General features: G+C 47.1%; 1 protein-coding gene across 6 annotated transcripts in view; it reads left to right on the top strand.

The window, feature by feature from the left end:
- EVA1C (eva-1 homolog C) overlaps window positions 1-14663 on the top strand; it is a 127193-nt gene that overhangs the window by 52258 nt on the left and 60272 nt on the right. For 4 of the 6 annotated variants that reach the window (XM_025281676.3, XM_025281685.3, XM_025281690.3 and 1 more), the window contains exons 3-4: window positions 848-971; window positions 11231-11383. In XM_025281676.3, coding sequence (XP_025137461.3) covers window positions 848-971; window positions 11231-11383 — 277 coding nt within the window. The remainder of the gene's footprint in view (window positions 1-847; window positions 972-11230; window positions 11384-14663) is intronic. The other 2 variants (XM_044939597.2, XM_025281696.3) reach the window with 2 other exon arrangements.

Here is a 14663-nt window from a genome sequence, read left to right as displayed (position 1 = left end):
GGAAAGGGTTTAAAGCCAGAGGCTTAACAGAAAGCCTGAGTGTTCCACTGGGTGGGATACCGCTCAGAAGTGGGTGGGTCCTATGTCCTTGAGGTTGGTGAGGGTAAGGATCAACTTTTTAATTTTCATGTGTTGACCTGCATTTGGGTCGGGGTTTCCAAAAACTGGATCAGTCGTGTCTGTCTCTTTGTGATCCCATGGACTGTGGCCCTCCAGACTCCTCTGTCCCTGGGATTCTCCAGGCAAGAATACTGGAGTAGGTAGCCATTCCCTTCCCCAGGGGATCTTCCCAACCCAGGGATTGAACCCAGGTCTCCTGCCTTGCAGGTGGATTCTTTTACCATCTGAGTCACCGGGGAAGCCCAGGAGTCTTCCAAATGCTAACGGTTCCTGTGACCCGTGTTGGGGGTTTCTAAGGATGCGTAGCTGTGATTGTTTCACACAGCCGTGGTGGGTAGGGGTGGACATCTGCGTTTCTTCCAGTCCACCCTCTATGGTACCTTGATATACCTTATGCCCCAGGAGCCTCCACGATGTCACTCTTTTGCCAGAACTTCAGTAGTGGTGCCAGGCAAGGCTAATTGGAGACTGGTTTTCTGTGGGAGGCCTGGCGCTGTTGGAGCAGATATTCTTTTGTGAGGAGCGATGGGCAGACTGGGAGCCGATCTGATCAGCCCCGTGTGGGTGCTTCCGTCTTAGACTCAGCTGATACCAGCGTGAAGGCTTTAAATGGGAGCCCCAGGCCAGGCAGGCAGGGGCCCGTCCCTCCAGAGCAGCCCAGGCGTGGGGTCCCGCAGACGCTGCGTGTGGTTCTCAAGCCTGTCCCTTTTCTACCCTCTCCTTTTAGAAGGTGCTGGACGAGTGTCAGAACCAGCGGGCCTGCCACCTCCTGGTCAATAGCCGTGTTTTTGGACCTGACCTTTGTCCAGGAAGCAGTAAATACCTCCTGGTCTCCTTTAAATGCCAACCTAGTAAGTAACTGCCGAGGGGGGCAGAGTGTGTGGGGGTGTGGGCTCCCGGTTTCATTCATAGCCTGATGAAAATGCTCCGCCAGTGAACCAGTTGGCATCCGTCCAGCTCTGAAACGCTTATTAATAGACGTGCCGGGGGCCCAGCCTCGTGTGTGTGCACACTTACCTGTGTATGCTCTTGGCCCCTGAGTTTTCTTCTTTTTAATTCTTTTGTTTATTTAGTTATTTGGCTGTGCTGGGGTCTTTGTTAATGCATGCAGGCTTTTTCTTGCTGCATGCAGGCCTTCTCTGGTTGAGGGGAACAGGGCGCCGGCTTCTCATTGCAGGGGCTTCTCTTGTTGCAGAGCATGGGCTCCAGGGCACTCAGGCTTCAGTAGCTGTGGCACCCGGGCTCAGCAGTTACAGCTTGAAGGCGTCAGAGCACAGGCTCAGTAGTCATGGCACCTGGGCTTAGTTACTGTGTGACATGTGGGATCCTCCCAGACCAGGGATCAAACCCATGTCCCCTGCATTGGCAGCCAGATTCTTAGCCACTGGACCACCAGGGAAGCCCACCCCTGAGTTTTTAAAAAAATCCTTCCTAGTTTGTAAAACTCGGTGGTACTGATGCTAAAGGTACTGGGCGACAAGAGACTGCAATTGCTTTTCCCAAAAAATGGGGAGCTGGTTCTCCTTTTCAGAGGAGGGCTTGTTATGAGGCTCCGCCACCCCCTCAGCTGCGGGGCGGCTGGTTGTTCTGGGGTGGCCGATGGCACAGCTACCGCCTGAGCCCGCAGTGACAGCCCTTTACGAGCTGGCTCCCTCCCGCTCTCGTCCTCAGTGGCCCATCCCGACGCAGCGTCTTTCCTGAGAGAAAGAAGAGGGCTTGGTGGGAACAGCCTTTTCTGTCCTTTTTTTTCCTGGCCATTGTATGCAGCGTGTGAGATCTCAGTTCCCCGACCAGCGATTGAACCCGCGCCCCCTGCACTGGGCGCTTGGAGTGTTAACCACTGGACCTCCAGGGAAGTCTCCGGCCTCTTCCATGCTGAGTCTTGCACCTTTCTCCACTGACTTCCCCCCTTTCTAACGCGCACCAGTTTTGTGGTTAACCCGTTGCAGTCCCAAAGTAATTGCTGTTCCGTGAGGAGGTCACACCTCCAGGCATGGAGGGCCTGAGAGAAGCGTAGGTAATTACAGGTTCCTGGTAATACTTGAAAAACTTGTTGGAAAGACAGCAGTGTGCTAGCAGCGACATTTAGCCAACGGTCAGGGATGAAATTTTGGAAAATTCTGCACTGCCCCCACAATGCAGTAATTCATTCAAACGCACACCCAGACTCACACTCACATGTGCCCCCCCACTGTCACACGCTCACAATGCACACAGCTGGACTCTCACACATGCGTACTATCACACCCGTATTATACACATACGCATTGTCACTCATGTAGCCACACACTTACTCGCAGGTACACACAATCACAAACTCCCGCAAGTCATCCAAACTTTGCAGAACAGTCTACCCCGCCCCCAGGAACTCTCACCAACTCCTCCCTCACTCAGTAGACTCAGGAAATTCACTTCTAGATGCCCACGCTCTTAGAGGCGCCTGATCTCAGAAATGACCACACCAGGGACTTGCCTGGTGGTCCAGTGGTTAAGACTCTGGGTTCCCAGTGCAGGAGGATCAATCCCTGATCCGGGAACTAGATCCCACATGCAGCAACTAAAGATCCCTCGTGCTCTAACAAAGTCCCAGCACAGCCAAAAAACAAAAACAAAAAAAGAGCCCCCCCCCACCCCCCAAAAAGACGACACCCTTGGCCACACCCTTGTCTGCCTAAGCTTAGCCTTCTTTTCCACTTCTGCCTAGACACTTCTGCGAGATAGTGTCTCGCATTTTCTGTCTGTTGGAAAACTGCTTATGATTAGAGGCTGGGCAGGACCAGCGTCTGAAAGAAGTGAAAAGGCCCTGTGAGATCAGCAGGCCCTGGGAGAGCTGGTGCGGGGCCGCAGCCCTGTTTCTCCAGCGGGCAATGAGGCCTGTCTGCCCATGTCACTTCATCAGACCCTCCCCAAGCACTGCTGTGCACAGGTGTGGCCAGGTCCTGCTTAGGAAGAGAACTCACGTCTGGCAGAGGGTTCAGGGATGGTTGTTCTGTCTTGGTGATTTCCATTGTCCCATCATCCAGAAAACATTTATTGAGATCTTTCCATACTTGATCGAGTCTTAGATTCTGGGCCAAACATCTCCTTTCCCCAGAAACACCCTCTCTCTTAAAAAAATATCTAAAGAAGACCCCTGTGCCCTTGATACTGTGCAGGAAGCTCAAAGGAGGAATTGATTGACCTCAGTTCAGGGAAGACTTTCCCAGCAAGTGATGAAGAACTCCTGGCTGGGGTCAGGTCAGGGCACAGAAAGCTCACTCCTTAGAGAAGCCTGCGGCCCGAGGTGCAGGGGCCTGGAGGGAGCAGAAAGAAGCACCAGGCAGAGAGCTGGGGCAGGATTCAGGGCCCTGATGGCCAGGGAGAAGGCGGAGTCTTCCTGTAGGGCAGCATTTAAGCAGGCAGTGTCCTTGGATGGGGTTGTAAAGCCCCCTCTGGCTGCCTTATGTGTAACAGACTAGAGGGGCGAGCCCTGTGTCTTAGTCCATCTGAGTTGCTATCACAAAATGCCGTGAATGAGGTGGCTTACAATCAACAGAAATTTCTTCCTCTCAATTCTGGGTGCTGAGAAGGCCAGGATCAAGGTGCAGACTTGGTATCTTCTTACAACCTGCTTCTCATAGACAGCTGTCCTTTTTACTCTAACCACACTTGGCAGAAGGGCAAGGAATCTCTCTGGGGTCCCGTATGTAAGGGCACTAACCCCAGTCATGAGAGTGCACCCTCATGACCTAAGCACCTTCCAAAGGCCCCACCTCCTGATGCCTAATCCCACTTCCTAATCACATGGGCATTAGGATTTCAGCAAGGGAATTTTAGGGGGACACAAGGGTTCAGACCAGGGCATCTTGTGTGACCTGGATGGACATTGGTGACCTGGGGCACCGAAGTTTGCTGGAGTTCCTATGGGCTGTTATGAACTAGTGTTGGCAGTGAGGTTGTCCCCACACCCTCCTCCCTCTTTTTCTGCAACACTCACCTCCAGAGGCTCTTCTCCATGGCCCCAGTTCCAGTCCCTGCATAACATTCTGAGTGTCCAAAGGCCCCACTGCTGAGCCCAGGGCGCATGGAGCCAGCCTTACCACGGGAGCCAGTTCACCCCTCTCGGCCTGTCCTTACCTGTGTGCAGTGACAACCACCCTGATGGAGGTGTTTATACCAGGGAGATCGGCTGAGGCTACAGATCAGGGCACATTTGTGTGTTTGTTGTGTGGAGAGTATTTTATCAGCAGTCCTCACTGGAATCTTCTTTCCTTGATTGTGTGCCATGCTTCACCTTGTCCTTAAATCTCATCCCTTTGGAGAATTTTCGGTTGCAGCCGATCTTTGAATTTAGGGTTCATGTTCTTATCTGCTTTGGGGCTGTCTGTGATCTTGGGCAGCGGAAGGAAGTGTTCTGAGCCTCTGTAACTCAATGGTAAAATAAAGATGATACACAATACACTTTCTATGCAGGGCTGCTCTAAAGAATAAAAATATAGTGCTATGTGTAAAATGCTTAGCACAGGACCAGTCAGGGAGTTGAGTTCAGGGACTGGCAGCTGTTATCCCAAGGGGAAGATTAAAGTAAGTCTTTAAAAATTTTTTAATGTATTTGTTTATTTGATTTTTCACTGCATGGGGTCTTCATTGCTGTGTGGGGGTTTTCTCTAGTTGCAGTGAGAGGGACTACTCTCTAGGTGAGTGGGCTTCGCATTGTGGTGACTTCTCTTGTGGCAGAGCATGGGATCTAGAGCATCCAGGCTTCAGTGGTTGCAGCACATTGGTTCAGTGGTTGCAGCTCTCAGGCTGTAAAGCATGGGCACCATAGTTTTGGTGCACGGATTTAGTTGTCCCATGGCGAGGAATCTTCCTGGACCAGGGATCAAACTCATGTCTCCTGCATTGGCAGGCAGATTCTTAACCACCGGACCACCAGGGAAGTCCTTAAGTAATTCTTGCTAAAGATATGAATGACTGCAAGGCAGTGACATACCCGTGATTGGGGTGGGGGGGTGTGCTCTGCCCTAGGGAATAGCAGGGTGCATTGTCTGTTGAGGACTTAAAAACACAGTGTGCATGTGTGTGCTCAGTCGCTTCAGTTGTGTCTGACTCTGTGACACTGTAGACTCTAGCCTGCCAGGCTCCTCTGCCCATGGGATTCTCCAGGCAAGAATACTGGAGTGGGTTGCCATGCCCTTCTCCAGGGAATCTTCCCAACCTGCATCTCCTGAGTTTCCTGCATTGCAGGCGGATTCTGTACCACTGGAGAAGCCCCTAAAAACACAATAAAAGAGGCGAAATAGCTGTCTTCATGTTAACATTGTCATGCACTGGCAGCTGTAAATAATGTCAATAATAACATATTCCTATCAGGGCAAAGCACTGATGCTGAAAGCTTGGTTTCTGTGCACTGGTGCTGAATCGAATCTCAGAGGCAGAGTTTTGGGTGAAGTAGAAAAAGGATAGCTTTATTGCTTTTCCAAGGAAAGGGGGACACAGTAGGCTGTTGCCTCAGAAAACTGCATGTCCCAACGAATGGGGATTTGGTGAGGAGTTTTATAGCAGTAGGTCACGGGTGAGCTTGCTGATAGGATTAGGGTGTGTGCAGGGCCTGTACTCCTTTAATCGGGCCTCAGGTGGTGTTCTCTGGAATGAAGAATGCTAACACCTTCCAAAAGCTCTGAAGGATTGGAGAAGACTCTTGAGAGTCCCTTGAACTGCAAGGAGATCCAACCAGTCAATCCTAAAGGACATCAACCCTGAATATTCATTGGAAGGACTGATGTTGAAGCTGAAATTCCAATCCTTTGGCCACCTGATGTGAAGAACTGACTTATTGGAAAAGACCCTGATGCTGGGAAAGATTGAAGGCTGGAAGAGAAGGGGATGACAGAGGATGAGAGGGTTGGATGGCATCACCAACTCCATGGACATGAGTTTGAGTAAACTATGGGAGTTGGTGATGAACAGGGAGGCCTGGTGTACTGCAGTCCATGGCGTCACAAAGAGTCGGACACGACTGAGCAACTGAACTGAGCTGAACACCTTCCATTCATTGGAGGTTTTAGTTTTGTAAAGAGCTCAAAGATGTTGCTCTGTGTATCCCCTGAGAAGGAACCAGGACCCTCCCCCAAGGCTGCACTATTGTTTCTTGGCTGCTCTTCTCTAGTTTCCGCATTTCCTCTCTTCTCTGATTAGCAACTGTTCTAATCTGCCCTTTGCAGTTCAGGGAATATCATGGAGGCTGGAGTCTATTCCCTGCAAACCAGAAACAGGGCCAGAAAGCCTTCCATGCCCAGGAGTCCCACAGGGCCCTGCTCGATTTTGTCGCTCCCCCTACCCATCTCTGAAAGGCTGCTGCTGATGGGCATATGTGTCCGTGTATCGTTAAAGAGGAATGAATCGCACACCTCGACCTCTAATTAGGAGGGAGAATTTGCCGCCTTTAAGCCTGGGTGGTTGTACCTCCACCCAGGCTCCTGGGTAAAGCATCCAAACCCACACGGATGTTGGCAACACATTTCTGCAAAGGCTGCCCACACCTTTTCTCTTCTGATACCATCGAGCACTCTGACTCAGCTCTGACACAAGTTCTAGCTCTCCAAGAAAAGCAGCAATTATGTTACTAGTATCATTGTTTTTAGAACCCAGAAATGTCACTCTTCGGTGACAGTGAGTTAGTACATTCCCAAGGAACCGAGAGACGCAGCAGCATACAGTGGTAACCCCAAGCATGTAACGTGACACCCACAGGTCCCTCCATTCCAGGAGTCGATCTGCCGGTAATCTGGGGACACAAACCACTGGAGGCTTACACGGGGGTGTTGTGTTTCTCTGGGTGAGTTTTTGGCTTATACCGAGGCTGGCACCTTTAATCAATGGATCTTAAAAACCAGACAGATGGGGACTACTAAATAATACACTCCATGGGATCGCAGGAGTCGGACATGACTTAGCAACTAAACCACCACCACCACCAAATGCATTTCATGACTTACCTTAAAAAAGCTCTTCTAATTTTAAAAAGTTCTGATAAAAAAGAAAGAAACCATTCCTGCTCAAAAGTTTCCGGAATACTGAGATAAGGCTTGGTTTTCCTCCTGCCTTCTCCCTCCTCCTTTTTTGGCGAGCTCTGCCAAGGCAGGGCATTCTTAGCATTTTTGGTATTCTTCTAGTTAGAAGGGTGCTTGGGCTCATTTGGTGTGTCTACCCGGGCCCTCTGTTCTGCATCAAAGGCTGTCTCTCACACTGGACCTTTGAAGTCAGGCAATATTTCGGTGTTGGTGGGATTTGGTGTTTGCTCATCAAAACTCTAAAGAACTCATAGCAGTGCGGATATGACTCACCGAAATTAGACCTTCCAATGTCAAGGTCAGACTCCATGTTCTTTTTATTAAGAAAAAGAAAACAAAACTTTTCTTGGTTCTAAGTTTAAACTGCTTTATTAAGATTTCAGTGCTGGGTAAAGGACTTCCGAAACATTTGCTTAGTCATCACTTGACTTTTTCCTCCTCCGATGGGTCCTCACAGGTATGTGCAGATCCTAGACAGGATGGGGATTCTGGGAACATCTGTAACTTGCTTTCCGCTCTACATCTGTCATTCATGAATCTTCCCATCAACGTGTTCTAAGGAACCATTGCCCAAGTTTTAAAGCACCGGAGCTGATGGTAATCTTGAGATACTAAAATTTTTCCTTCAAGCACTTCAAAAGCTTGGCCTCACTGCTCCTTCTGTGTTTTTAGGCATGGGGATTTACAAGTTACCGAAAGGTGGAATTTCTACTGGGAAATTATTTTCTTTCATGTTTTAAGATTGGGACTTAAGCATCGGTAATTCCAGGATATGAAGGTCCCACTGTCCCACTTTGCCCTGATGTTTACTGCTCTCGCCGTCTCCTTCAGGGAATTTCAGAATGGTTTGATCGCAACTCAGAGGAAGAAAAACATTTTGCCTTTTGGCCCAACATAACCACACACAACTAAAAGGAATCCGTTGTTAAACAGTGTTTATCTTTACTTTGTATGATGCACTTTGATGTTTTCTGAACTATTCTTTTTTTTTTTTTTAATTTCTAATCGTGACTCACTAAATTGATTTCGTGATGGGCCTCAGATGACAACTGGAAAACTTTGATTTGAGGGATCAGCCTGCACCTCCAATCCAGGAAAGAAAAGTGGAATAAAACATGAGTGGGAGAGAGAAATAAAAGGGTGGGTGTGGGGGCGATGGGAGGTGTGGACTAGTTTTCCTTGTTCTTCCTCCCCATCCTGGAATTTAGCTCTTGTTTGCTAGTGACACCAGAGCTTGTCTGGCTGAAAGGTGTGCCCCTGGTTGCCATTTCAAAATAGAAAAAAACTAGGATTGAGGTGATAGAGTGGGGCTAACATTTTTTCATGATTTTTCTTATAAAAATATTTGGATGGGGGTGGGAGAGAACCACACATGCAAAGAAATAGCCATGGTCCCCCTCAGGTTTTCCTCTGCTTTTATTTTGCAAAGTCCAAAATAAGTGGGAGGCTAAGAAAAGATATTTATCACATGTAAGAGATGAAAGTTCAAAAGTTAGCATCCAGCATCTATGAGTCCTTCCTACAAATGATTTTCTAAAAATCCAAAGCATAAAGGATGCAAAATGCAAAGGATAAGAAGAGGTGGTTCACAGAAGGGCTGTTTTGATTATTAAATTCACTGAGACATACCAAGATCCTAGAACAAGGCCCAAGTTCAGAGAAAGGGCTCAGTAAATATTAGCTGTTGTTATTTTAAAAATATCTTTGTTAGGACTTCCCTAGTGGTCCAGGGGCTAAGACTCCACCCTCCCAATGCAGGCGGCCTGGGGTTCGATTCCTGGTCAGGGAACTAGATCCCACATGTCACAGCTGAGAGTTTGCATGTTGCAACTAAAGATCCCACAGGCCAACGAAGACAGAAGATCCTGCAACTAAACTCAGCACAGCCACATAAATAAAAATAAGACAGAAATGTCTTTGCTGAGGTATAATTTACACAGCATAGTGTTCACTTGTTTTAAGTGTCCAGCTCTTCTCTTTTTAGTAACTGTACTGAGTTGTGCGACTAGCACGTCAGTCCAGCTGCAGAACATTTCCATCCTCTCAAAACACCTTCCGGTGTCATTTGTCATCGTCACTTCATGTCCCCAACCCTCAGCCTCAGAAAACCGCAAACCTTCGCTCTGTCTCCACAGGTTTGCCTTTTCTGGATATCTCACAGAAATGGAATCACATATTAGGTAGTTTTTTGAGTCTGTCAGATCAGATCAGATCAGATCAGTCGCTCAGTTGTGTCCAACTCTTTGCGACCTCATGAATTGCAGCTCGACAGGCCTCCCTGTCCATCACCAACTCCAGGAGTTCACTCAGACTCACGTCCATCCAGTCAGTGATGCCATCCAGCCATCTCATCCTCTGTCGTCCCCTTCTCCTCCTGCCCCCAATCCCTCCCAGCATCAGAGTCTTTTCCAATGAGTCAACGCTTCGCAGGAGGTGGCCAAAGTACTGGAGTTTCAGCTTTAGCATCAGTCCTTCCAAAGAAATCCCAGGGCTGATCTCCTTCAGAATGGACTGGTTGGATATCCTTGCAGTCCAAGGGACTCTTCTCCAACACCACAGTTCAAAAGCATCAATTCTTCAGTGCTCAGCTTTCTTCACAGTCCAACTCTCACATCCATACATGACCACTGGAAAAACCATAGCCTTGACTAGACAGACCTTTGTTGGCAAAGTAATGTCTCTGCTTTTGAATATGCTATCTCGGTTGGTCATAACTTTCCTTCCAAGGAGTAAGCGTCTTTTAATTTCATGGCTGCAGTCACCATCTGTAGTGATTTTGGAGCCCAGAAAAATAAAGTCTGACACTGTTTCCACTGTCTCCCCATCTATTTCCCATGAAGTGGTGGGACCGGATGCCATGATCTTCGTTTTCTGAATGTTGAGCTTTAAGCCAACTTTTTCACTCTCCACTTTCACTTTCATCTAGAGGCTTTTCAGTTCCTCTTCACTTTCTGCCATAAGGGTGGTGTCATCTGCATATCTGAGGTTATTGATATTTCTCCCGGCAATCTTGATTCCAGCTTGTGTTTCTTCCAGTCCAGTGTTTCTCATGATGTACTCTACATATAAGTTAAATAAACAGGGTGACAACATACAGCCTTGACGTACTCCTTTTCCTATTTGGAACCAGTCTGTTGTTCCATGTCCAGTTCTAACCGTTGCTTCCTGACCTGCATACAAATTTCTCAAGAGGCAGATCAGGTGGTCTGGTATTCCCGTCTCTTTCAGAATTTTCCACAGTTTATTGTGACCCACACTGTCAAAGGCTTTGGCATAGTCAATAAAGCAGAAATAGATGTTTTTCTGGAACTCTCTTGCTTTTTCTATGATCCAGCGGATGTTGGCAATTTGATCTCTGGTTCCTCTGCCTTTTCTAAAACCAGCTTGAACATCAGGAAGTTCACGGTTCACATATTGCTGAAGCCTGGCTTGGAGAATTTTGAGCATTACTTTACTAGCATGTGAGATGAGTGCAATTGTATGGTAGTTTGAGCATTCTTTGGCATTGCCTTTCTTTGCGTCTGTGGTGTTATTATTTTTAGTACTAGTATTATAATAATAGTATTATTATTTAATATTATTTTAAGTACTATTATTACTTAAAAAATCCTGCTGCTGATGCTGCTAAGTCGCTTCAGTCATGTCCGACTCTGTGTGACCCCATAGACAGCAGCCCACCAGGCTTCCCCATCCCTGGGATTCTCCAGGCAAGAACACTACTACTTAAAAAAATCCTTTCATTAGTAAACATTTAAATTAATTGAATTTTTTTTTTTTGGTACGCTCCATAAAAAAAACCCCAATGAACTCTATTTTCTCCAGGATGCATTTATAATGTCACCTCTGTATAATGTTGCAAAGAGAATTTCACTGTGGTACTCAGATTAATCAAATAAACTTTTAGTAAATTCTTTGGGGACTAACCAACCATGAGCTGGAATCTTCCTCTCCTGGGACCCCCACCAGCCCGAGGATGGGAGCTGCCCAGGATGCGGGCAGTGCTCATGGAGTCCTTCTGGGGAAGCTGATGGTGCCACTGATTTTGGTTTCTGCTTCAGATGAGTTAAAAAACAAAACCGTGTGTGAAGACCACGAGCTGAAACTGCACTGCCACGAGTCCAAGTTTCTCAACATCTACTCTGCGACCTACGGCAGGAGGACCCAGGAGAGGCACGTCTGCTCCTCGGAAGCCGAGCGGCTCCCCCACTTTGGTAAGTGTCTTATGTGGGTGCTATCAGGGTGCTGTTGGGGAGACTGGGGCTCCAGTCCGCACTGGCTGGTACCCTGGCTAGAGAGAAAGTCAAGGGCGAGGGGAACCATTCACCAGGGTCTGCCTCTTTCTGCACCCCCCCCCTTGCATAATCAGTCTGTCTTTGAGTTAGTCTGCACCTCATCATTATTGAGTGCCTACTGTATGCAAGGCCCATTCCAGGCTTGGGAGAGTCATTAGTGACCGACAGTCTATCTGGAGCTGACCTTCCCGCAGTGGACGAGGATGCGACACAAAAGCAGATAATGCACAAGCGAATACATCACATTTCAGGTGCTGATAAGCATTAAGGGTACAAGCATGTGAGGAAAGGAGAGAGGGCAGGCTGGCAGGTGGGGGGTGCTGCAGGGAGGCACAGGGTAAAGGGGTGATGGGCATGCTGAGCAGAGATGCCAGGAGGAGAGCTTGCAGACCCTGGGGAAGGTGTCCAGGTGGAGAGAAGAGCCTGTGCAAGGCACTGAGCCTGTAAGCTGAAGAAGAGCTCAACGAGTCATTCTGAGAAATCTGCATTGTGGAGCTAAGACGAGGTCTGAAAGGCCATCCTTCAAGTGAAAGTGAAAGAGTTAGTCGCTCAACTGTGTCCGACTCTTTGCGACCCCATGGACTGTAGCCCACCAGGCTCCTCTGTCCATGGGATTCTCCAGGCAAGAATACTGGAGTGGGTTGCCGTGCCCTCCTCCAGGGGATCACCCCTCCAGGGATTGAACCCAGGTCTCCTGCATTGCAGGAAGATTCTTTACCATCTGAGCCACCAGGGAAACATTCCTTCAAAGTCACCTTCTATTATCATTAGGGTTCTCCAGAGAAACAGAACCAGTAGGTGATAGATAGATAGATAGACTGCTTTTAAAGAATTGACTCACGCAGTTGTGCGGCCTGGCAAGTTTGAATCTGCAGGGCAGGTTGGCAGTCTGAAAATGCAGGTAAGAGTTGATATTCAGTCTTGAGTCTGAATTCCACAGGACAGCAGTCTGGAAATATTGGTAGAGTTTTGTATTTCAGCCTGGAGAAAAGCTTTTTCAGACGACCTGTCTTTGCTCTTAAAGCTTTCCATGGGTCGGTTGAGGTCCACTCAGGTTATGGAGGGTGACCTGCTTTACTCAAAGTCTGCTGATTTAATGTTAGTCACATCTTTTTAAAGTTTAAATGCAGTGTTTCAGGTGTACAGCAAAGTGATTCAGTTTTATATACATGTGTGCTCAGTCACTCGGTTGTGTCTGACTCTTTGCAACCCCATAGGCTGTAGCCCACCAGGCTCCTCCATCCATGGGATTCTCCAGGCAAGAATACTGGAGTGGGTCACCATTTCCCCCTCCAGGGGATCTCCCCACCCGAGGATCAAATCTGCGTCTCTTGCGTCTCCTGCACTGGAAGGTGGATTCTTTACCTTTTGCCACCTTTTACAGATTCTTTTCCGTTGTAGGTTATTACAAGATATTGAATGTAATTCCCTGTGCCATACAGTAGGTCCTTGTTTTTATCTATTTTAGATGTAATGCATCTGTTAACTCCAGATCCCTAATCTATCCCATCTCTTTACTCCTGTGATAATCAGAAGTTTATTCTCTATGTCTAATATTAGTCATATCTTAAAAATGCCTTTGAAACAACATCTAGACTGGTGTCTGACCAAAGCCCTGGGCACCGTAGTCTGGCTGAAATGACACATGAAGTGAACGATCCCAGTCCCCAGTCTGCGGTGGTGAAGCAGCCTCGCCTAGACCCGCCGTGTTACCAGGGAGAACAGACTCGATTGGGAAACAGCAAAAAGGTGCACTTCACTCATCAAATCTGAAATGAGCTCCTTGATGCATTAAATTGCTAGAGTGGATCCCTGGATCACATGTGAAATGAAACATTCATTTTATTTTTTTAATTTTTTTTTAATTTTATTTTATTTTTAAACTTTACATAATTGTAATAGTTTTGCCAAATATCAAAATGAATCCACCACAGGTATACATGTGTTCCCCATCCTGAACCCTCCTCCCTCCTTCCTCCCCATACCATCCCTCTGCGTCGTCCCAGTGCACCAGCCCCAAGCATCCAGTATCATGCATTGAACCTGGACTGGCAACTCGTTTCATACATGATATTTTACATGTTTCAATGCCATTCTCCCAAATCTCCCCACCCTCTACCTCTCCCACAGAGTCCATAAGACTGTTCTATACATCAGTGTCTCTTTTGCTGTCTCGTACACAGGGTTATTGTTACCATCTTTCTAAATTCCATATATATGTGTTAGTATACTGTATTGGTGTTTTTCTTTCTGGCTTACTTCATTCTGTATAATAGGCTCCAGTTTCATCCACCTCATTAGAACTGATTCAAATGTATTCTTTTTAATGGCTGAGTAATACTCCATTGTGTATATGTACCACTGCTTTCTTATCCATTCATCTGCTAATGGACATCTAGGTTGCTTCCATGTCCTGGCTATTATAAACAGTACTGTGATGAACATTGGGGTACACGTGTCTCTTTCCCTTCTGGTTTCCTCAGTGTGTATGCCCAGCAGTGGGATTGCTGGATCATAAGGCAGTTCTATTTCCAGGTTTTTAAGGAATCTCCACAGTGTTCTCCATAGTGGCTGTACTAGTTTGCATTCCCACCAACAGTGTAAGAGGGTTCCCTTTTCTCCACACCCTCTCCAGCATTTATTACTTGTAGACTTTTGGATCGCAGCCATTCTGACTGGTGTGAAATGGTACCTCATAGTGGTTTTGATTTGCATTTCTCTGATAATGAGTGATGTTGAGCATCTTTTCATGTGTTTGTGAGCCATCTGTATGTCTTCTTTGGAGAAATGTCTATTTAGTTCTTTGGCCCATTTTTTGATTGGGTCATTTATTTTTCTGGAGTTGAGCTGTAGGAGTTGCTTGCATATTCTCGAGATTAGTTGTTTGTCAGTTGCTTCATTTGCTATTATCTTCTCCCATTCTGAAGGCTGCCTTTTCACCTTGCTAATAGTTTCCTTTGTTGCGCAGAAGCTTTTAAGGTTAATTAGGTCCCATTTGTTTATTTTTGCTTTTATTTCCAATATTCTGGGAGGTGGGTCATAGAGGATCCTGCTGTGATGTATGTCAGAGAGTGTTTTGCCTATGTTTTCCTCTAGGAGTTTTATAGTTTCTGGTCTTACATTTAGATCTTAATCCATTTTGAGTTTATTTTTGTGTATGGTGTTAGAAAGTGTTCTAGTTTCATTCTTTTACAAGTGG

This window comes from Bubalus bubalis, chromosome 1 (genome assembly GCF_019923935.1).
Source record: "Bubalus bubalis isolate 160015118507 breed Murrah chromosome 1, NDDB_SH_1, whole genome shotgun sequence".
Taxonomy (NCBI): Eukaryota; Metazoa; Chordata; class Mammalia; order Artiodactyla; family Bovidae; genus Bubalus; species Bubalus bubalis.
The sequence above is the reverse complement of the archived record's forward strand: the minus strand, read 5'-3'. Positions and strand labels throughout refer to the sequence as shown.